Raw genomic sequence first — 23,922 nt, forward strand, 5'->3', positions numbered from 1 at the left:
ATTCGCTTTCAAGTTTGTATAATAATAGTATAGTATTAATCGGATATCACAATCTATCCATAATACTAGGTGGTTAGATAATATTGCAATTGATTCTCGCAAGAGGTGTTAATATAGTATCATGTTGACATCTTGGTATGACCATTAGTTGTAATTTGACTAATGCATTTAAGCATGTATATTTCTTGTAAGAAATGCACACGTATCTTAATTAATATATGCGTATGGAGTGTGTGTATATATAGAGGCTATGATTTGGTTAGAAGAACACAACACAAATCACCACAAACAACACACAATTTAATCCAAAACATATAATAAAAAACCAAAGATGAATGCCACAAAGTTTTATGTGCTTCTCGTGATTGGCATTTTGTTTGCCATTGTCACCGCAAGGAAGGTTGAAGAAGTCTCCAAAGAGAACAAATTAGGCACTTCTGCTCCGAAAACTGCTACCAAAGGTATTGGAGCTTGTTTGTACCGGGGATTACGCAGTTTAAACAAATAAGATTTAGTGGGAAAGAGCGAGCTAAGTTCTTTATTAATCGGGGAAGGCGTGAGATCGTCACTTAAACAAATCGTATTAGAGCTTGTTAGTCGATAGACGAACTAGTAAGCTTAAAATGACGAACTGAAAACAAGACGAATTATACGAAAGATAATAACAGTTTTCGATGCAAAGTATTGCTCTGGGGGTATTGTCCGCGGGTCAGGATGATGATCCCAATAAATGCCCTCTCCTTTTATAGGAGACTGTTGACCTAGGAGAGTTTAGGGTTTCCTCCACGAATTCCCGGGATGTCCTTCTGCGGGAATTAATGACTTGCTTCCAATCTCGCTGGGCCGAGAATGAATGTCGTTGGGCCGAGTGGCATATTGGGCGTAGCCCATATCCAACAATAGTCCCCCCCTTAGTCCGGAGAGTGGCAGTCTTTCTGCGATCGGCGGGCATACTTAAATCGTTCGTAATATGCCTGCTCGGCACAGATTGTCTTGGTTTGCCTTTAGGGAAGAAATTGCTGTAGTAGCTCTTCTTGTAAATGTCGGGCTCGTCTTTCGAGAGACGCCGTGAATATCCGACGGTCCTTCCTTTGAGCACGGTATTCGATGGATTTCCGGAAACGGGGCGTGTCGCGGATCGAGGTGACGGATTACGACAGTAAAATTTCCGTTTTATTTACTTATTTATGTCTCCCCTTCTTCTCCTTTTTCTTCACTTCCTCTTCTCCATAAAAAGGTAACTTTCTCTCTCTATCCTTTTATTTTTTATGCTTTTACTTCTTTCTCTCTCTACTTTTCTCTCCCCTTTGTTTGGTCACATACCCTAGAAGACCTAGCAGCCGCCGCCGCCGAGCTTCTAATAAGGGGATCGTCGATGGTCGATGGAGAGGACGAGGTCGGCAGAGAGAACGTCGGAGGTCGGCGCCGTATGAGTTTCGCCCGCCCGGCCGAGAAAGGCGGCGTGCTCGAAGTCGGTCGATCGGCGGAGATCGAGTGCGGCGCTCGGATGGTTGGAGATTGGCGCCGTATGGGTTTCGCTCGCCCGGCCGAGAAAGGCAGCGTGCTTGAAACCGGTCGATCGGCGGAGATCGAGCGCGGTAGAGAAGACGAGGTCGGAGATCGGCACCGTGTGAGTTTCGCCCGCCCGGCCGAGAAAGGCGGCGTGCTCGAAGTCGGTCGATCGGCAGAGATCGAGTGCGGCGCTTGGATGGTTGGAGATCGGCGCCGTATGGGTTTCGCCCGCCCGACCGAGAAAGGCGGCGTGCTCGAAGTCGGTCGATCGGCGGAGATCGAGTGCGGTGCCCGGATGGTTGGAGATCGGCGCCGTATGGGTTTCGCCCGCCCGGCCGAGAAAGGCAGTGTGCTTGAAACCGGTCGATCGGCGGAGACCGAGCGCGGTAGAGAAGACGAGGTCGGCCGAGAGAACGAGGTCGGCCGAGAGAGCGAGGTCGGCCAGGAGAACGAGGTCGGCAGCCTATGCGATAGTGAGATCGGCGGACCTCAAGGAAAAAGCTTGCATGGCGACACCGAGGTCGGCACTCCGGACGATGCTGAGGTCGGCATCGCCGAGACTGATGCTCGGATCGGCACTCCGGACGACGCTGAGGTCGGCGTAGTTGAGGGTGTTGGTCGACTTGATTTCTGTTTTGTTGATATCTCCCACGAGTTTGATTCCGACGATGGCGACCCAGATCTTATGATGGGAGGGAGCCGAAACACGGAGATATTGGGAGGTCGGCGTGATTCGAGCAAATCCGACGCTCGCGATATTGGATCGATCGGGGGAGATCACATTGAATTCGACTTTCGAGAGAGAGAGAGCGGCCGAGAGCTGTGGTCGGCCAAATATCGGGGATTGAAGATCGGGTCGCGTCAAGACCACCAGTTTCTGTATGTACGCGTGGCAAGACTCTTGCAGGAATCCAACGCGCTTTCTCCAAGAAGTACGGGGCTTATAAAGATGTTTTTGATGACGTTGGTGTCGACATTGGGGCAGAGTGTGGAGATCTTGACAGTTTGGCCAAAGACTACAATTTCGCCGATATTCTCGAGTTCAGCGAGGATAGCGACAGTGGTTCTGGTGGGAGTCCTATGGATGTCATCCCGACTGAGGGTACTGGTCCTCGTTCGGCTGTCTTGGGTCTCAGTGCTGCGCCGATTGCTGCCAATCTTTCAGTTGGTCCGGCCGATCACGGTCCTTCGTTGTGCACGTCAGATAGTATCGCCGAGATGGCGCGGTGGTGTAAGATGCCCGAGGGACTGGTTTTCAGGGTTCCTGAGTCGCACGAACGTCCTTGGACGCCTCCGACAGGTTTCATCGCGCTTTTTGAGCATTATTTCACTGAATGCGGTCTGTGGTTCCCTTTGCCGGAGTTTCTGATACGCTATTGTGCGAGGCGTAAGATTGCCATTTCTCAGCTTTCTGTGGGAGGTATCCGTAACGCGGTCGGTTTGGCGATGCTTGGTACCAACTGTGGTATAGAGGTTGACGTGCATTTTTTGGAGGAAGCCACCAAGTTCACGAAAGTTAGAGGTAGTCCGGGATACTTCTACACCAGTGCCAGATCGGGTCATCAGATAATCGTTGGGGCTGAGAAAAAGATTCGTCGTTGGCAGCGTTATTTTTTCTTTGTCAAGCGGGACGAGATTTCGTTTGACGATCTTGATGTGTTTTGTGCTACCGAGTGGAATATGTTTCCCGGTAGCTTCATAGTTTCTTACTCATACTTGTTTGATTGTCATTTGGCTGGTTCCTGACCTTTTCCTTATTTTCGTTGGTGTTTGCAGAGCCTGTCGTTCGTTTGCGCGCTCATCCTCCTGGTTTTTTCGATAACCTCAGACAGATCCGAACGCTAGGGGCCTTCATTGGCCTTCGATTACTCAGAGATCTCGTGAGTTTCCTCTTCATTCTGTTGTATCGATTGTTGCTCTCCTTAATGGTTATTGGATTGTTATACTTTCGTTTTCCTTTTTAGGTCTACCGCGCATAGGGATGGGAAAAGTTAACACTCGTCTTCCTCGATACGCCGATCAGTTCAAGAAGGCCGTTGAAGCTGGGTCTTCTTTGCATGCTACAGACACTGAAGTTGTTGACCCGTCACCGGGTGGGGGTGGCGATCCGCGAGTTGCAGGAGATCTGAGGTCGGCGGAGGTTGGCGCCACCCGTGCCGACAAAAGGGCTGCCAAGGTTCCTGCTGTCGCTCCGCGCGGGCAGAAATCACGTGGCGAGGCTTCTGATGCTCTAGCGATCGTTGTCGCTGATGCCGGGCGTCCTACTCCATCGAGGAAGAGGGCTTCTCATGGTGAGGTGGTTGTTCCCGAGCCCGAATCGTCCAAGAGATCTAGGAGGGATGGTATTCCGCGCGACACCACTGAGATTGACGATTCGTTCTCCTTTTCTTACAAGACGAAGGATGAGTTGTTCATCAACAATGCTGCTGCTTGTGGTGAGCTCGCTAGCAAGGTTCGCGGCTCCTTTGACCCGCTCCCTTCTGTGGCTTCTCTCTACGATCCCGAGCTGTATAGATCGTGGGCTCGGAAACACTTCCAGGTTGGCATTTGTCTTTGTGTTCTTGAATGAATTTTCTCAATTATTATCTTAATTCTTTATTCCTTGCCTTTCAGGATGGTGGTGGCGTGAACCGCATGGTCGTCTCGTACGAGCGTCGCATTGCCGAGCTGGAGAAGCAACTCGCTGATTCTCGCACTTCTGAACCATCGAGGAGATCGGCTGAGGAGCTTCGTCAGGATCTCGATAAAGAGCGAGGGGTTTCTGCTGTTCTCACGAAGCAAAATACCGGTTTCAGGAAGCAAGTAGCCGATCTCAAGGCTTCTCTTGACGCTTCCCACTCTCGTCTCGAGCAGTTCGAGGTTGATCACGCGTTTCAGAAGGCGCAGTTGCAGCAGCTGCAAGCGGAGCGTCATGGCATCGATGTCGAGGTTGCTGGCTACAGGTCTCGTATTGAGAGGATGAGGAAGCATATTCTTGACAACAGAGCGGCGCAGGAGTCTCTTCTGACCTTGAGCCAGGTGAGCGGCACCTATGATTGTCTTCAGGAGTTGGCGAAGAGTGGTACGATCGTTCCGTCGAAGACTTTGCTCGGCTTAGAGGCTGATGCAAAGATGTGGGAGGACAAGGTTCTTGGTTTCGATATCGCCGACGTTCTGGACAGCGACCTCGAGGCTCTCCCAGAGACTGCGATCGTTCCTACGAACCTTCAGGCGGCGGAGGTTCCCGTGATTGTAGGAGAGGAGGTCGTCATGGCAGGGGCACCTGCGGGATCGGACGCTCAGGTTGCTGCCGAGCAGTGACTAGCTTTTATCTTGTTGTTTTATTAGAATCTATTCCCGTTTGTAACGGATGTCGGGCCGTTTAGGCGATGTATTTTTCTTTTTGAACCTTTGCATTATGATTGGACTTGCTTTATGTGTTGTCTGCTGGTTTTATGATATGTGTCCGTCGTTCTATGGATGTGTTTTTCGAGAATTGCAGTATTGATTGCTTTGCCTCGAAAATTGCACTCTTTGTTCTATAAATTGGCCTTCAAGTTGCCCATTTCTCATCATCCTCCTTTCTTGTTTTAAAGATAAATCTCTCCTTTTGAAGGGTGGTTGAGATCGGTAGTATGCCTGTAACAACGAGGTCGGCGTGGCTGAGGAGGGCGCGAGAGCGGCTCTCCGTGAGGTCCGACGTCGTAGTTCGTTCCGAGATGGAGTTTTATCGTGCTCGGATCCAGAGGTTGAGAGCTTACATTCTCGCTACGCGTCGAAAGTTCGAGCGTCATTTCTGGTTTCATCGTATTGACGGAGTTATCGGATATCTTGAAACTATGATCGACGAGGGTATTTTGGTCCCGAAATGGAGGTGGGATCGTTTGTTGGAGGAGCGCTCTCGTCGTGAGGAGTCAATGGCTGAGGTGGAGATTCCCGTCCTTGAACCGGACGATCTCGATCCTATTGGGAGCAGGCCCTTTGAAGGTCGGCCCGAGCTCGATGCATGCCGGACTCGGGTCGACGTATTGCGTCGTTATATTATTCAGTTAGAGTGAACGGACCATTTCTTCGTTGAAAGCAACCGTGCTGAGGGGATTCGCTCGTATCTCGAGGAGATGGCTGCTAGGGGTGCGAATGTCCCGATGGACACGCTGGAAAGTCTGCGGAGGGAGTGCCAGGTCTGGCATGTGAAGATTTGCGAGCTCGAGTTTGATAAACCCTCCGATGCCGATCTGGGATTTGAAGACTAAGCTTGCACTTTGAGACTTGTTCGTTTTGTTAGTTTTGTGTGCCGAATGTGGCTTTTCGTGTTTGGCTTTCGTTGCCTTGTCTTTTGTGTTTTTCCGGAATAAGGATGTTTATGGAATGAAAATGTTTTTGTGTATTTCCTATCTTTGGTATCGAGTTGTATTTTACGGTGCAAGACGTCTCCTGGCTTATCCTGTTACGTGTTTCGAATACCAAATGTTTAGGGTGGTAGTTGAGATGAGCTCGTCGTACCTTTTAGGTGCGGCTCTGGTGTCCGGCTTACCCTGTGTGTGCCACTAGGTCGGCAAGAGAGTGCAAGTAAGAACTTGGCTTATACAAACTTAACCGCCTGCTAGCTGAATGCGATCTGGGTCGGCTTATTTATGCAGATTATTTCACTGCTGCATCCATGAGGAACGCGTTTTAAATCGTTCCCTTGGCCAGAGGGTCGATGTAAGAGCTGGACATCTCGCGGAGACGGACTCGTTCGAGAGAGCTCGTGTGTTTTGATAGGTTGAAACTTTTGTTTTTAATTTTTTGGTATAGCTGTGCCGTGTGACGGGCTGCCTACGTAACCTTAGAAAAGGGATCAAGCCATTCGTAGTTCGTATTACAAAGGGAGAGCTCGGTAGTACGAGCGTTCTTTTTTTTTTTTTTTTTTTTTTTTTTTTTTTGTAAGCAAGATCTAATGGTAATAGCGTTTAAAGTTGCCAGAATTCCATAAGCGAGGGATAGGTGTGCCGTCCATGGCAAACAGCTGGTAGACGCCGGGAGTGACGACCTTGGAAATCAGGTATGGGCCTTCCCAATGAGCGCCCATTTTTCCTGCGTTGAGCTCGGCCGTGTTCTCGAAGACTTTTCGGAGGACGAGGTCGCCTTCGTCGAAGTGGCGTGGCTTCACCTTCTTGTTGTAATATTTAGCGGCTTGCTGTTGATAATTCTGAATTCGAAGAAGAGCCTTGTCGCGTTCTTCTTCGAGGGTGTCGAGGGTATCGAGCATCATCTTAGCATTGAGAGTGGGATTGTGCACGAGCATTGAGCGTCGTAAGGTAGGTACGCCGATTTCCTCTGGTGCGAGGGCTTCCATTCCATGCGCAAGGGAGAACGGTGTCCTTCCTGTTGATCGGCGCGGGGAAGTTCGGTGCGACCATAGAACGCCATCGAGCTCGTCGGCCCAGAGACCTTTCTTATCTTCGAGTCGTTTCTTTAGTCCGTCAATGATGGTCTTATTGGTCGCTTCGGCCTGTCCGTTGCCTTGTGGGTAACGGGGGGTCGACTTGCTCAAACGGATTCTCCACTTCGCGCAAAAACCTTCGAATTGGAGCGAAGTGAATTGCGTGCCGTTGTCGGTGACGATTTCATACGGAATTCCGTGCCTGCAGATGATGTTCTTCCACACAAATTTCTGGACTTCGTTTGTTCCGATTTTTGCGTAGGCTTCGCCTTCAACCCATTTGGTGAAATAATTCGTCATAATGAGAATGTATTTCTTTTGACGGGACGCAGGGAGAGGTCCAACGATATCCATTGCCCATCGCATAAAAGGATATAGTGGAGAGGTCGTTGTCAACAGTTCGGTTGGCGCGTGGATGATCGGAGCGTGGTGCTGGCATTTCTCGCATCTAGCGACGAACTTATCGCAGTCGTCGTTCATTGTTGGCCAATAATGACCATTGTTGCGTATGCGTTGTGCGAGCGCGCGACCTCCTGAGTGATTACCGCCGGAACCTTCATGAACCTCTCTCATTACATCGTTGATTTCTTCGGGACCGACGCAAGTCAAAAGTGTACCAGATGCTGTCCAACGGAAGATGTTGCCATCAAGGAGTGTGTAATGCGCGCAGCGAGTTCGAAGGCGCCGGGCCTCCCACTTGTCTGAAGGGACGATACTGTCTGCGATAAAACAACGGATTTCTTCTTGCCAATCGTGTGGTCGCTCATGAAATTCAGGATTGGGTTGGGCGTGCGATGATGACGCTCGCTCGTGAGATGGTGACGATTGTTCCTGAGACGACGAGGTTCGTCCTTCGCTGGTTGCGGATCCCTGCTCGGCCGAGCACTCCACAGGTGGCACATTTGCCGGTGGTTCGATGACGAATAGCGTGAGTATGGGGTCGCTGTCCTCTGTTCTTTGCTTTTTCGAGACTTGATCGCTGAAAGTCTCGTGCTCGATGAGCTGTTGTTTCTTTTTCTTATCTTGGATGTTGGGCTCGGCGTGCGCGAGGAGATTGATGCTTGGTCGATCGATGCTCTCGACAGGGATTACTCGGTGCAAGTCGGGATCGGAGGTGGATGCGAGGACGGCCAGAGCGTCGGCCGGTGCGTTGTCACTTCGGGGAATTTTGTTCAGCTCGAATGTCTCAAAATTGTTGGACATATCTTGGACAACTCGTAGGTAGGCATCCATGCGGTCGTTCTTCGCCTCGTAATCGCCGCTAAACTGGTGAGTTACCAGCTGTGAGTCACAGAAGACTTGTATCTTTTTCACCCCTATTCCACTTGCCAATCGCATTCCGGCGATTAGGGCTTCGTACTCGGCCTCGTTGTTGGAGGCGGGAAAGGCGAGCCGGAACGATTGTTCGAGTACTTCACCCGATCCCGGAGCCGTGACGAGAGGATGCGCCGTCCACGTGCAGTGTCCATTTCTCCTCTCGCGGACAGCCGAACTCTAGCTCTGGGGGGAGTTCGATCAAGAAATCAGCGAGCACCTGAGATTTTGCACAAGTGCGGTTTTTATATTCGATGTCGTACTCGCTGAGTTCTACTGCCCACTTCGCCAGGCGGCCTGATTGACTGGGGCTGTGGAGGATGGTTCGCAGAGGTTGGTTGGTTAAGACTTCAACGGTGTGGGACTGAAAATACGGCCGAAGCTTCCTGGCCGAAATTACTACAGCGTAAGCGAGTTTTTCCACATAGAAGATCAGCTCCGTCTAAGCTTTTACTCACATAGAAGATCGGGTGTTGTTCTCCTCTGTCCTCCTTGATTAATACGCCACTGACCGCCGAGCCGGAGACAACGATGTACAGATATAGAGTTTCGCCCTGATCGGGCTTTGCTAGGACAGGGGGAGTAGCTAGGTAGTGCTTGAGTTCTTGGAAAGCAGACTCGCACTTATCATCCCATTCGAACTTTTTGTTGCTACGAAGCAATTGGTAGAAAGGTAGACATTTATCGGTAGAGCGTGAAATAAATCTGTTCAGAGCAGCGATCAGCATGGTGAGGCGCTGAACTTCTCGGGTGTTGCGTGGCGATGGAAGGTTGGTGAGCGCCGAAATTTGTTTCGGGTTAGCTTCGATACCTCTCTTCGTGACGAGGTATCCTAAGAATTCTCCAGAAGTCACGCCGAACGAACACTTGGCTGGGTTCAGCTTCATATTGTATCGGTTTAGCACTTCAAAACACTGAGCGAGATGCAAGACGTGATCAACGGCCTGGATTGACTTGACCAGCATATCATCGATGTAAACTTCCATAGTTCGTCCGAGCTGCTCGGCAAACATGCGGTTGACGAGGCGCTGGTAGGTTGCACCAGCGTTCTTGAGGCCGAATGTTATAACCTTGTAACAGTAAGTTCCTTGATCGGTGATGAAAGCTGTTTTCTCCTGATCGTTCTTGTGCATCATAATTTGGTTGTATCCTGAGTACGCATCCATGAACGACAAGAGCTCGTTCCCCGCGGTTGCCTCGACTAGTTGGTCGATGCGCGGTAGGGGAAAGCTATCCTTTGGACATGCCTTGTTGAGATCGGTAAAATCGACACACAGTCGCCACTTGCCGTTCTTTTTCTTCACCACTACAGGATTGCTCAGCCAGTCAGGATACTTAACCTCACGGATGGATCCAGCCTCGAGTAGTTTCTTGACCTCCTCGTTAACGGCCGTGGTACGCTCTAGCCCGAGCTTTCGACGCCTTTGTTTGATCGGTTTGAACGTCGAGTCCACATTGAGCTCGTGGCAGGTTACATTTGGGTCGATGCCGGTCATACTGTTCATGCTCCACGCAAAGGTCGTTGCGTTCTGGCACAAGAACTTTACGAGCTCGTCCTTGATTGGTTGTGGTAGGTCGGCCCCGATTCCCACGCATCGAGTTGCGTCGGAAGAGTCAATATTTACTTGGACGATTAATTCAGAGTTAGGGCGAACACGACTGTCTGGGCGCTCGGCTGAGTCCGAAACGGTGAACGTCCGAGCGTGGCGTTGTTGACGCTCGATGATGAAGCAGGTTCGTGCTACCAGCGGGTCCCCTTGTAGTGTAAATATCCCTCTAGGAGTTGGGAACTTTACGCACTAGTGGTAAGTTGACGCCACGGCCTTCATCTTATGCAACCAAGGAGTGCCGAGGATGACGTTGTATACGATCGGCTTGTCGATGATAGTGAAGTTGATGCAATGCATCGTCCCGCCCACATAGATCGGCAGCATGATCGTACCCTCCGTCATCACCGTGTCACCGTCGAATCCGGTGAGGGGTTGAACATCGTGTTCGGTGGTCCGCAAGTCGATTTCCATTTGAATGAGCACGTCTTTGAAAATGACTTTCACCGAACTACCTGTGTCGATCAAGATTTTGGTAACCATGCTCTCGCCAATCTCCATCTCGACCACCAGTGGGTCGTTATGGGGTCCAGTGAGACCTGATGCGTCGGCTTCTGTGAACACGATTGGATCGGAGTTCGTAGTAGGTGGCGTGCTTTGAGCTAACCATCCTCGTTTGGCCTCTAGTCCCCGTCGATAAGCTTTGATAGAACGGACCGAGTCGCGGCAAGTCGCCAGACCACCCATGATCATGTTTATTCTCCGGCGTGGAGCCGGAGCGTTGGCATCCTCAGTTCGCTCGGGATTCCTTTTATGGGTTGGTGGGGGCGGAGGTAGAATTTCGGGTCTCGGTTGTGGCGCGGTGGCGGCGTCATATTGCTTGCTCGGGTTTTCGTTCTCAGGATTGAAGAAATGGTTATCCCTGTGAGCGGCAATTTGACGTCGCTCGAGATCGACGTCAATTTGGCCTTCCTTAAATTTGTCGAGCAATACTTGTTGGAGGGTGCGGCACTCTTCTGTTGAGTGACCAGCTCGCTTGTGGTATTCGCAATATTTGTTGCCACCCTTTCCTGATGGGTCTCGGACCCACTTGTTATTTCAGGGTCTTGATGAAGACGCCTTGGGATCTTGATTACTAACTGCAAACGTTTGGACTTTCTTTCCTTTGTCCAACTTGTCGGCGTATACTTTGTCGAAGTGTTGACGAGGCTCGTGATGCTCGTCTTGTGCCTTCTCTTTTCCTTTGGATGATTTAGGGGCCGGGGGTTCTGGACGGTTTGTCCTCGATGCCTTCTCTTCGTCTAACTCTATGTATCTGTTAGCGCGATGTAGCGCGTCGTCCAGAGTCAGGGACTCGTGTATTATGATGTCTTCCCTAAATCGGGAGCCGTGAGCGAGAGCATTTCGGAGAGCCGATATTGCTGTGTCGTCGGCAATCGATAGCTTTGACACGATTCTTTTAAACCTTTCCATGAAGTCTCGGAGAGATTCGTCGTTTCGCTGGAACATGTTCCAGAGATCGGCGTTCGATGCGCCTCGAATCATGAATGTAGAGTGATGTTGAAGAAAGGCGGTGGTGAGCTCGTGATAGCTCCCTATCGAGTTCGGCGGGAGCCGGGAGAACCACCCTAGAGCCTCATGGGCTAAATTCTCAACGAACAGCTGGCAGCAACCAGCTTCGTATTCTTCGTCACTGAAATGAGCTCGGCTGATTGTGAAACTCATTGACGTCAAAAATGGCTTCGGATTGTCTAATCCGTTGTAAGGGGTGAACTTGAACTTGTTTACGTAGCGGACTTGAATGCGGGAGATTCGCGTCGTGAACGGTGAGCGTTGGACTTCTTCGAGCACTCGATCGAGGTTGGGAGCAGAGCTCGTGGCTCGATGGACTCTGGAAGAGAGTTCGTGGACCATCGCCTCTAGGCGTCGTATGGTTTCATCCTTGAGGTCGGCTTCGGGCTGTTGTTGGATCGGCAATGTCGGAGTCGGCGGGCTACCGCTCCTTTGGTCATGGCCGTCTCGCAGCTCCTCATTTGGCTCCTCTCGACTGCGGCGATCAACGGATCCTACGATAATGGACGTCGGGCGGCGTCTGTGGTCGTCGTATCGGTCCTCCACAGAAGGTTGCGCTGGGGGAGGATTCTCGTTCTCGCCGGCAGGACTGCTGTCGTTTCGGCGCTCGCCCCTCCTTCGTTGGAGCCTGCTGATTTGGTTCTGCGAGGCCTCTTATGCGGCTGCGATGGCCTCGAGCCGTTCGTTCGTTCGTGTTTCCTGGCCATCAAGACGACCGAGAATGATCTGCATCATATCGTCGAGTCTGTTTCTGTGTACAGGTAAGGGGAAAGCGGCGCTGGGGGGAGCGGTAGCGTTGGTGAGAGCGGCGGTGAGGAGGGCGGCGGCGCTGGTAACCAGCTGGTCTGCGACAGGTCCGGCTCCGGCGTGCGCAGCTACGGGAGGCTCGGAGGATGTGTCGGGCGCCGGCGGAGAGACTGTGCTCGGCAGTGGGCCCTCGTCTGGGCTCGGCAAGGAGCCTTCGGTTGGGCTTGGCAGGGAGCTCGGCAGGGAGCTTGGCAAGGAGCTCGGCAGGGAGCTTGGCAGGGAGCTCGGCAGGGAGCTCGGCAGGGAACTCGGCAGAGGGACAGTTCGCGTTCTCGTTCGCCCCCATCGCTGCCCCGTTGGCTGCTCCGTTGCTTCGTCGAAGTTTTCGCTGGAGTTCGTCATGACTTTCGAGATTTCGAGGAAGTGAGGATCGTCGGTTTTGAGTCGTTAAAAGAAACGCTTTACTCTTGCCCCACGGTGGGCGCCAATTGTTTGTACCGGGGATTACGCAGTTTAAACAAATAAGATTTAGTGGAAAAGAGCGAGCTAAGTTCTTTATTAATCGGGGAAGGCGTGAGATCGTCACTTAAACAAATCGTATTAGAGCTTGTTAGTCGATAGACGAACTAGTAAGCTTAAAATGACGAACTGAAAACAAGACGAATTATACGAAATATAATAACAGTTTTCGATGCAAAGTATTGCTCTGGGGGTATTGTCCGCGGGTCAGGATGATGATCCCAATAAATGCCCTCTCCTTTTATAGGAGACTGTTGACCTAGGAGAGTTTAGGGTTTCCTCCACGAATTCCCGAGATTGCCCTTCTGCGGGAATTAATGACTTGCTTCCAATCTCGCTGGGCCGAGAATGAATGTCGTTGGGCCGAGTGGCATATTGGGCGTAGCCCATATCCAACAGAGCTGAGCTTTTTGTTGATGCCCAAACTGATAGCACCTCTTCGGGAAATAGCTTTGCCAGTGCTACTAAGAGTCCCAAAGGTCCAAGGGCCTTTTCGACCGGAAATGGCTTCACAAGTACCAGGGGAAATGTCTCTGCTCGAGGTCACAACGCAGACGCTGCTTCTTCCAGCGGTTCTAGCGCTCAAGACAATGCTGCAGCTGCAGCAAATCGCAATGGTGCTGCTGCCCGTGGAGACGGTTCTGCAGGTTCCGGTTCCACTGTGAGGGGCCGCACCACTGATAAGAAGAAGAAGAAGAAGAAGGACGGCAAAGGAAAAAAGAACTGAGCGTGAGGAGATCTCATCATGCTTATTGCTCAATATTATATATATTCTAAAAAGTCACAATATCTCTTTTGTATTCATAAATAAAACCAGAGACTGTCACCTTTAATTTTCATGAGACTACTACTCTTTCTGTGTAATGCCTATTTTATAAATAAAAATAAATGCAATAATTACGACCTTGAATTAATCTTCTTCAATCTTAATTAAGTAATGGTAGGAAAAATATACATATATAAGTATATAGAACAGTTAATATTATGTTGGAGAAACGTCAAGAAAATGAGAAGAGAAGAGAATATCCTAGTTATATATATATATATATATATATATATATATATATATCTTTTCGAATCTCAGAAAAGTTTGATATTTTATTTGTTGAAAAACTATAAACTCACTAATATAAACTTTGGTAATTAGGAAAAGTCTAGTGTTCGAGTTCAGTTAAGGGAACATAACTGATCGTCAGCTTTGTAATCTGAGTTCGGGTTTGTCCGTGGGAGATTACTTTACTACTATCAAAAAACAAGTACCATGCTCTTGCTATGTAAAACTTGAAATCAGATAATGTAATGTTTAATTATGTTTAATATGTTATGAATCTTTTGTCATACACTCATACTATTGCTCTAATACCATTGTTATTAATATTCAGATTTGAATATATTATGAAATTAATATTCATGAAGATACAGATAGGTAATTTATAAACAGAAAAAATTGAAAAATTAAAAATTGAAAAGATATAAATGTTAAATAGACAAATTGTTAGCAAAATATATATGCATGCTGACACTTCCTAAATAAGCGGTTATATATAATGTTATTCGAGGTGAGTGGTTTCTTCTAACAAGAAATCTTTCTAGCTCTCCTACAAAGATGCCAAGATTGCGTCTATATGAAATGTGGAAGGAACAGAACAGGAGGTATCATCACGGTCTTACACTTCCTCCACACAAAATTGGCCATAAAGTTATATCGATTGTCGAGAACACTGAAAGATAGATGAGAGTGAAAGAGTAAGGGCCAAACTAGCCTTGTTACAAAAATCTCAAAAGTTATAAAAACCATGTTTAAAGAAAGCCTTCTATAAGCTTCACATTGACATCCTCTACATGGCCTAGATAGGTGTAAATGGAATAACCCTTAAACGCTTCCAATCCTTGTATTTCTACGCTTCTGATTGCGTTTCGCTCGGTACTATAGTACAAAATGTAGACAGACCTGGGTTTACAGAAATTTAAAAATACAATTTCGTTTGACCGAGACAGTCCAACAACTTTGGATAAACCTCTGTATGGCCCTCCAACAGTATTCGTCCACGAAGCAGGCAATACATATGTATGCTCCGACCACTCATGCTTTTCCGCATCTTCTAGAACCCGCAACCTAATATTTGTACTCCTTGGATGGATACCCGTCCCAAGTGAACCTAATTTGCCATTGTAGTTTATCAGAGGTGACCAACAAAATAATGATACATTGAGAGGGTCTCTGGAGTTTTCAACAAATCTGAACTTCTCCGACCTAAGGTCAAAGAGAACAATTATGTAATCCCTTGAAGACGTATGGAACGCTTGATAATACAGAACACCATCGATGCATACATGGTCAACATAATAACCCTCGTTAACAGAATGGGGTATGCAACATTCGACCCTTGTCCATGACGATTCTCCACCAGTTCCTAATGTCAGAACTTGATGGTCCTCAGAGCCCGAGCTTCGTACTCCCCAGGCCATGGACAACACCTTGTATAGTTTCTCGATAGGCTCATACCCTAAAAAGCTCCTCATTCCAAACCTCTTCCTCGTCTTGAGTTTGGGTAAGGTCACAGATTGTCCCGTGTTGGGGTTACATATGACCGAGACCTTACGCTCCTTTCCCTCTGAACCCCGCATATCTTCCACTAACATCAATCCTCTGACAGAACTACGTATCAAATAGATACACTTATGATAATTCGGAATTTTCATATGATAACTGGCGGCTAAAACAGAGGAGTTGTTATCATCTGCAAGAATCTGATGAGGCTGAGGTGAGGAGAAGAAGAACACGTGGCTGTCTTTTCGGCAAGCGAACAATAGCTTCGGGCGAGCCAAAGATCTCGTCAAGAACAACTCCGTGAAGTAGGGGAGACGAGGAATGGAAGCCCAGAGCTTCGATACGCAGCGACATCTTGATATTGATTTCGTCGGCAGTCTCGAACATATCTCGACAATTAGATCAACTGGGATCGGTTCTCCTCCACCATTGCTTGAGGTCTTGGCTCGCGTATTGCGTCCGGTGACGGCAACAAGATCCTCCTCCGAGACGTTTTGCTGCTCTGATTTCATGGCGGAGACTACCTAGATTGCTAATTACAGGGACTCCAAATTACGACGCAGTCGATACTATAGAAACCCTAGCTAGAGTGCGTTGTTGATTATGTGGCTCGCATTTTGATATTCTTATTATTATTTGGTTTTGTTAGCAATTTTTTTTTTTTTTATGTACCAAAAGTAATAGGGACCCAAAAATAATGTACAAATCCTTTAGACTAGAGAGAGATCACTGAGAAGTAACAATAAAACAACAACGGGTAAATATTTTGGCATGGGTCAGTTTGAAATAAACCAATTAAATCAGTTTTTGATTTGTCCTTAAACCGGTCCAGAACTAGACCGGGTTTATTAAACCTTAAAAACATTGGTCTCTCCTTCCCAAATTTGGATCTGTGCGATTCTGAGAGTTCCGGCAAGTGAATGAAGTGTAAACGGAGATGTTGTTTTTCGCTGATCGATAGTGGGCACGAATTGAATCAGATAGATCGGTCAGAATTGAAACATTGGCTTCAACGCTGTGGTACTCGCTTTGCATTGCCATGAACTCTCTTATACTTCACTGAAGAAGGGTCTCTGGAGTTGCAACAATGGCGTAATTTTAGAGTTTCCTTGCAAAATGTGTCTGCTTTTTCCAACTCGTTCTCTTCTGCTGCTAGTGCTGCTGTTGATGTAATAAGCCCTAATGATGGTGGAGGAAAAGGGAAGACCTTTAAAGTGACCACTTTTTTTTTTTGACACACTCGGAGAAGAAGGTAGCCAACTCTATAGAAACATTTATAGGTCTAGGGTTCAGCATAGATGAGAATGTGATGATGTTCAAGCGGGATCCTTCTTGCCTTGGATATTCTGCAGAGTTGGTGAAGAAGAAGACTGAGTTTCTGGTCATGCAGATGAATTGGCAACTAAAGGATGTGGCGTACTTGGATTCAGCCTTAGAGAAGAGGACTATCCCAAGGTGTTAATGTCATCAAAGTTCTCATGTCAAAAAGGATTGCTCGGAAGTGAACTCCCTCCAATGACGTCTGTTTTGACAAGTACCAGTCATGCGTTTTTTACTTTGTATGTTAGGAAGCATAAGGACAAGCAGCTTGTGGCCGAGTTGATGGCTACCTTCACTGGAGATTTTGTTTCACTCACTGATAAGAAGGCACGTCTAAAACAATTAACAATGTTAAGAATTGTTTTTTTTTTGTTTTCTGTTAGGTTTAGGATTCATTAGTGAATCTTGATGCTTGACTGTGGGAAGTAGAATAGCTTTTGTGTACGAGTGTCTGAAACCCATTTAGACTTTTATAATGTACTTTGACCCAGATCCAACCTGTGTCCTCTAATATACGTCCCGTTTAGGACAATCACGAATTGTAAATTTGAATTTCTCTGTTTTTGGAGTTCTTTTAACTCTTCAACACAGTCTAGAAACTGCATCACAACATTTGTAGGTAGGTTAATTGTAGAATTGGAATAAAGATTGAGATGTTTTTGAATTTTCTGAACATGAATACCTTTGAGTCTGAAGGATGATGAATCAGTCTTGTACGAAACAATCTTCACAATTAGACTCTTTTTTGTTCCCTTCAGTTTTTTATTTTTGTTTCTCTTGTTGATATATGGATTATGGTAAAGATCTTTGTGATGTGCTTTTCTCCTTTTTTCTGTTACATATTTAGCAGGAACGGTAGACATCTATGAAAGAAGAAAGATTCACTTTCAAACGATGGAACGGTTTATCCAAATACCAAAACTATACGCAGAAACATTGTGGTAAAATGACTGATTTTGGGGACTGTCTTATGAGTGTAGATCTCTTATGGAATCAGTAACCGTTGATCCATCATCTATAAAGCGAATAGGTGAACTCAGTCAAGTCTTTCGTTGTGAAAGCTTATTGTTATGCCTCACCAAGGAGGTCAACACAATTACACAAGACTCGTCGTAGTTACAAATAAAGAGATGTTTACTATTATTGCTCTATTATTCTGTATTCTATCGCCTAAAAATGCCCAAGCATCTGACGTTTCTCCCAAAATTGGAGTGCTCGAAGCAGTGGATTATCCTCGGAAATTCTCTGTCTTTCGCTCGACGACTCTATTTGTACGCTCACAGTATTCGGTGTCATCTTCAAACGCTTAGCTGGGTTCAACTTATCAATTTCGTCATCAAACACTTGGTCTGATCCAGATTCATAGGTCCCTTTGATGCTCTCGTCAATCAAGATCTTGGCACCGCATTCAATAACATCCAAGCCTTGTTCTCTTCTGCTCAATTCTATAACTATCTCGTTGCTCATATTCGAGGTGCGAGTCCCTTTGATGCTCTCGTCGGTCAAGATCATGGCACCACATTCAATAACGTCGAAGTCGTGGTATTTGCTGCTGAATTCGAAAACCATCTCTCTGCTCGTTTCGGTAGATAGCCAGCAATGATGAAATATAAGTAGATGTTCCGTTCGAAATTTGTAGACATTGCCTACGTAGAATAAGCCCTCACCAACTGGATTGTCGTCTTCTATGTGACGGCACACTATTTTGGAAAGATCTTCTTCTGTGATTCGCTGGTTAGGGGAAATCACGACGCAAACCAAAATGCCGGTGTAAGACCCGTCACCGTCTGAATGAATGGTTAATGAATTTCCTTTGGCACGGTGATCGAACCCTGCAGGAACTTGACTTCCGGGTAAAAGCGCTTTTTTGAGATAAAACGATCGTTTGATAATTGCTCTTCGTGCTTGTCGGCCAAATTTGAAGCAGTTGGTGAAATTGAAGCTCGCGTTTGGAGTGTCCAAAGGGTAAAATATGGTCTCCAATGATTCACAATCATCTGCAAATATAAATTCAAGCGAACTAGGGAGTTCTGGCAATGATGTTAGTCTTTTGCAGCTAGATAGATGAAGCTCTTGTAGCAAATGAAGAGCCTTGATGCAATCTGGAATCCTTTCAATATCAGTGTAGCCTAGGTTTAGTTGTTTTAAACTCATGGGGAAATGTGTTATTTCCTTCAACTTTCCACTATGGCGTAAACTGAGAAACCGAAGACGAGAGCAAAGCCTTACTGATGGAAGAACCACTTCAACCGCTGTCTTTGTGATATGCATAGATGTAATGTTCGTTGACATACTTGGAATATACCTTAATCTTGAGCATCCGGTCATGCAAACTCTTTTTAGAGATGCCAAATTCATATGAGTTGGAATTACCTCTAGGTTTATGCAGCCATCCACCCACAAGACAATTAGTTTATGAAGATGTGTACAAGAAGATGGAATCTCTACCAAACTCGTGCAATCACTTAGTTTCAAATACTTCAGATTTGTAGCATTTGAAAGATCTGGGACTTCCTTCAAATGAAAAGACCCTGACAAATCCATCTTCTTGAGATTCTTAAGAGGCTGAATATATAAGAAAAACCATACAATAATAAAGAGAAATAGAATCATTTAACTTGAAAACATATTACATATATATTAATATATTTAAAAGTATAACACCAACCTGGGCTCCTTGCCAGAGGCACTCGAGCTTGCTACACTTCATATCAAGCTCAACAAGATGTTCAACATGAAATTTAGGAGGAAGACTCTTGCTTGGGTATGCCTCCCAATTTAGTAATCTTAGACTACGCGGAAACTCCATTTTCCCATGTATATGCATTCTATCATCCCCACCATCTTTACTTTTGTAAACTCTGACAAATCGAAGATTAGGCATTCTTTTAAAAGCTTTCTTGCTTATAGATACTTCATTGATACCACATATATCAAATGATATACCAACAACGTTCCTGGTACCCTGAACCAAATCCCATATAGAAAATTTTCTAACTTCAACAAATGCCTAATTTATAGATAAATTAACGAACGAAGTAGATAGAAATATACAAGAGAAATAACTAACTTTGGCTTCTTCAAGGACGTCACAAATCTCATTAGCATCCATTAAGATTTGACGTTTCCAAGGCTCTTGTTTATGAATGACCATTTTACCCACTTGTTGTAGCAATCTATGCATCACTATTCTTTTCCCATTTGTAGATACCCTTATCTCTATGAGAGATCTAGTATCAAGGACTTGCAACCCATGTATGACATTTAAACCACTGTCTGCGAACATGGTTTCCACTAGATTATCATCTTTGTAGTTGAAGAAGACTGCAATGTGGAGAAATAATGTTTTCTCATTAACATCTAAACTTTCATAGCTAACTCTTAGTACGTCCTCGATGTCTGGATCAAGTTTAGTTTCTAGCCTGAGTATTACTTCTTCCCACTCCTCTTCATTCTTCCCACATAAAGATGAACCCACTACTCGGAGACCCAATGGAAGGTAATCACAAAGTTGTGTTACTCTTTGTACAAGCTTCTCATAACCATGATGATAAGAGTGGTATTTTCTAAAAGCATATTTACATAAGATCTTGAAAGCTTGTTCATTAGATGGAAAACCCACATGGTATGTATTGTTGATGCCATGTTGCTGCAAAAGCTCTTTGTTTTCTGTGGTAACTACAATCCTACTTCCTGGACCAAACCATGTTTTGTCATTAGCCAACGCCATTAATTGCATAATATTGTTCACATCATCAAGAATGATGAGGACTCTCTGCTTGCACAACCTTTCTTCTAATACCCCTGAATGGTGTATCTTTAAACCATCTTGGTTCAAAAGATTTGAAAGAAATTGTTCTTGTAAACGCAACTCATCTAGACCACGAAGATAACTTCCCTTTAGATTGTCCACAAAACAAGTAAGCTGAAACCTATTAGAGAGTCGACTATGCAAAGCTCTGGCTATGGTTGTCTTACCAATGCCTGCCGGACCAACGATTCCAACCCTCTTGACTTCATCATTATCAAAATCTAGCAAAGACTCCATTTCTCTCAAGTGAGTTTCGATACCCACCATACCATCAAAATCCCTAGATGGTGTAGCATTCAGTTTACCTGAAACATCTCTGGCAATCTTTTCTATCATGTTGGCTTCATTATCCCGAACAAAAGAGAAAGAAATGAAAGCATTATTTCCACCAAATATTCAAAAAGATAGCATCATTAGTTCCCGTAATTTATGACATGTATTTGTTATTTTATAGTGTTCATTCAACAAAAACATTAATTCTCTTATTCATTTTAATTCCAGTAACTGTAATTCCTCATATTGATCATTAAAAACCAAAATTTGTTATAAAAAAAATTCTCTGGTGATTACCACTTTAGAACCTAAGAAATGAAAAATCAGATTAAATAAAGACCAACCATCTTGAGAAGTCTTCTCCAGCAATGTTTCCCACATCCTTCAAAGCTTTGCTCCAATTCTGCTTGTCCTTGTCCGTCCCAAGTGCACAAGTTTCATTGAAATGGACCCCGAGTTCCCCGGTCTGCTTCCGTACATCAGATGGATCTACTCCATAGAAGATGGTCATCACTATCTTTCCCATGGATTGTTTGCACTCCAAGATCTCCACCAATTCGTTCAAACACCATCTCGATGATGCATATTTATTGGAGAGAATAACGATTGAGATCCTCGATTCTTTGATAGCCTTCTTGAGTGAAGGGGCAATCTCTTCGCTTCTCTCAATCCCTTGATCATCAAACATACTGATTCCGTTGAAGTTAAATTGTCTGCGCATGTGACTAAGAAGTGTTTTACGGACGTCCGGCCCGTGGAAGCTCGAGAAGACATTAAATTTGTAGTTGCAAGTGGGAAAAGAGGAAGAAGCAATGAGAGACATGCTGAGAGATATTGAAAAGGGATAATGAGAAGTGGAAGAAGATAAGTTGAAAATCTGATAATGTATGTTGAAATCATATTGGAAAGCTATATGAAAGCCAACAGAAACAAAAAAAAATGGGTCCTTCTGTATGTAAACGCGTTATAAAAGTCAAATAATCAATAATGCATGCTCTGAGAGTCTGAGCAGCCTCGCTTAACATATATACAAACGATATCAATATTTGTAGTTACTTGCACTGTAACCTTTTCTTCAAACCTTCCTTTGTAATCTCTTAAACAGGACAAGATTACACATTGCTTCAAAAGCACTCTCATTAGTCAGCTTTACACATTGCTCCAAGTCATCCTCATCAGCTTGATTTACTCGGAAAGGAAAAAAAACATAGAAGAGATGGACTACACTTTTTTCAATTGGCTCAACTTAAGCCATATAGGTATTGGATTAAACCGATGGTCACGTCATCATCATCTTCCCCAACCCAAGCTTCCGTTTATTTCCTCACAATTATCGAAGCAAGATGATGATCCAAAGTCCTCAACACTCTCTTCTTCTATTATAGTTTTTTGTGTATGAGTGTTCAACATTCCAAAGAAACAAGCCAATGCATTTCTGAAGATGATTGAAAAGCAAATCTTCACAATTAGGTGAATACTAACCTAACTCCGTTTTTGTTCCTCTAAAAGTCCATATTTTTTTCTCTTGTAAAGATCCTTGTGATGTGCTTTACTCTGTTTTTAATGGAAATAAAAACAGAATATACGAAATTTTCCATTTTTTTAATCAAAAGTCTTTCCTTTTTTTATTTTTTCTTATATCTATAAAATCCTAGGGAGAGATGGAAACAACATGTTATCAACGTGAAGTTAAAATCCAAAATAAAAACTTGTAACCTAAACTACCTTATTTGAGTGGATAAGCGTGAAAGTTATAAAACCCTAGTTTCGATTATACAGACAGCACTTGGACGTTGGAAACTTGTAACAATGTCGATGATGTCTGATCTTTCGCAGGGTTTGGTAAAGGAGATACTCTCTCGGGTTCCTATATCATCTCTGAGAGCTGTGAGATCTACTTGCAAACAATGGAACAGTTTATCGAAAGATCCTAGCTTTACAAACAAGCAATGTGCTAAAGCAGCCAAGGATTTGATGGTGATCATGGTTAATGATTTTAAGGTCTGTTTGATGAGTGTTGATCTCTACGGAGTCCATAACCACAAAGACGACTTGGTTTATCCATCTATAAAGCGAATAGGTGAACTTAATCAAGTCAAGATATTTTACGTCTTCTATTGTGATGGCTTATTGTTATGCCTTACCAAGGAGAAGGAGAGAAACACTACTAGCCTCGTGGTTTGGAACCCGTACTCGTGTCAAACCAGTTTGATCAAACCTAGGTCCACTTACGGCAGATCAGATATGTTTGGTATCGGATACGACAAGAACAACAACCACAAGATTTTGAGGCTTTTCTTTGAGTTTGGCTACAATTTAGAGTACGAAATCTATGATTTTGAATCTAACTCATGGAGGGTTCTTGCCATCTCATCTACTGTAGTGTTATACAAACGAGGCGTGTCATTGAAAGGGAACACTTACTTTTTTGCTCAGGAAAGAATCAAAGTTGAAGAAGTAGATAAAGAATGTGTTTTACTCTGTTTTGATTTCACAAGAGAGAGATTTGGACCGGCTCTGCATCTTCCGTTTCACTGTGATGTTAGATACGATGACATGGTTCTATCTGCAGTTAGAGAAGAGCAGCTTGCAGTGTTGTTTCAGCGCTTAGATACGTATAAGATGGAGATGTGGATTACAACCAAGATCGAGCCCAATGCGGTGGCATGGAACAAGTTCTTAGCCGTTGATACGGAGACAATCATCAGTGGTCTTAAGTTTGTGGTTGAGCCTAGGAGTTTCTTTGTTGACGAGGAGAAGAAAGTTGCAGTCATTTGTGATATAGATAGATTTGAACCGACCAAGACCGGTCTCTACAAAACTGCTTGCATCATTGGGGAGGATGGATACTTGAAAGAAGTGGATCTCGGAGAAGCTGTGAGTGTTGAAGAATCTCCATACAGTTGCCCACTTGTGTGCTCCTATTATGTTCCAAGGTTTGGGCATAATCAACCAAGGTCTAGTAGTACTACAGGGCAAAAGGAAAGGACGAGACTATTGATTAGTCCATATTACAATACATCTTATGTTTCGTGGATATCTCTTTTTCTTTTGTTTTCTTTGCTTTTATTTTCTTTTGTAAAGATTGTTCTGTGAACAAGACTACAAGAGTGACTAGTAGTAGTCATAGTTGAAATTAAGGGAGATTCGTTTTTTACAGAATGATACTTCGATCTCAATCCCTTCTGGCATTGCCTTAATTTGTCATGTAGTCTCCGAAACAACTCTCTTTGATGCAGTCTTTGCTTTAGTTAACCCTCTACATAATGTAGAGTCTTCACTCCTACTTCTGTATGATTATAGCAACACCAAAACTGTTATTTAAGTAAAACTATTGGAGATTTTACTATTT

The 23,922-nt window shown here is 45.2% G+C and overlaps 1 protein-coding gene, 1 long non-coding RNA gene and 2 pseudogenes across 3 annotated transcripts; 2 read left to right on the top strand and 2 right to left on the bottom strand.

Moving 5' to 3' along the window:
• The first annotated feature begins 243 nt into the window (after nucleotides 1-243).
• On the top strand, nucleotides 244-13,525 carry LOC147941979 (uncharacterized). Its single transcript, XR_015561474.1, has 2 exons — nucleotides 244-469; nucleotides 13,015-13,525. It is a non-coding gene; the product is annotated as an uncharacterized LOC147941979 (long non-coding RNA).
• Nucleotides 13,526-14,361: 836 nt separating this feature from the next.
• On the bottom strand, nucleotides 14,362-15,756 carry LOC104705177 (F-box protein DOR pseudogene; annotated as a pseudogene). The gene has a single exon (XR_015561471.1). The product of XR_015561471.1 is annotated as an F-box protein DOR pseudogene (transcript).
• Nucleotides 15,757-17,476: 1,720 nt separating this feature from the next.
• Nucleotides 17,477-21,433, bottom strand: LOC104703804 (disease resistance protein RML1B-like). Its single transcript, XM_087457584.1, has 4 exons — nucleotides 20,915-21,433; nucleotides 19,557-20,652; nucleotides 19,155-19,451; nucleotides 17,477-19,051 (listed from the first exon to the last, which is right to left on the bottom strand). Exons 1-4 carry the CDS (start codon nucleotides 21,391-21,393, stop codon nucleotides 17,657-17,659), a joined length of 3,267 nt encoding a protein of 1,088 aa, XP_087313710.1. The 5' UTR covers nucleotides 21,394-21,433; the 3' UTR covers nucleotides 17,477-17,656.
• A 946-nt stretch (nucleotides 21,434-22,379) lies between these two features.
• On the top strand, nucleotides 22,380-23,666 carry LOC104705178 (putative F-box protein At3g19560 pseudogene; annotated as a pseudogene).
• The last annotated feature ends 256 nt before the right edge of the window (nucleotides 23,667-23,922 follow it).

This window comes from Camelina sativa, chromosome 7 (assembly GCF_030686135.1).
Source record: "Camelina sativa cultivar CO46 ecotype springtype chromosome 7, ASM3068613v1".
Classification (NCBI taxonomy): Eukaryota; Viridiplantae; Streptophyta; class Magnoliopsida; order Brassicales; family Brassicaceae; genus Camelina; species Camelina sativa.

Bases quoted from the DNA above. Each gene is read 5' to 3' on its own strand.
- LOC104703804 (XM_087457584.1), bottom strand. From the start codon at position 21,393: ATGTCTCTCATTGCTTCTTCCTCTTTTCCCACTTGCAACTACAAATTT. The intron at 20,653-20,914 runs GTTGGTCTTTAT...TTTCTCTTTTGT, and splicing joins GGAGAAGACTTCTCAAGATG to TCGGGATAATGAAGCCAACA. The intron at 19,452-19,556 runs GTTAGTTATTTC...GATTTGGTTCAG, and splicing joins ACGTCCTTGAAGAAGCCAAA to GGTACCAGGAACGTTGTTGG.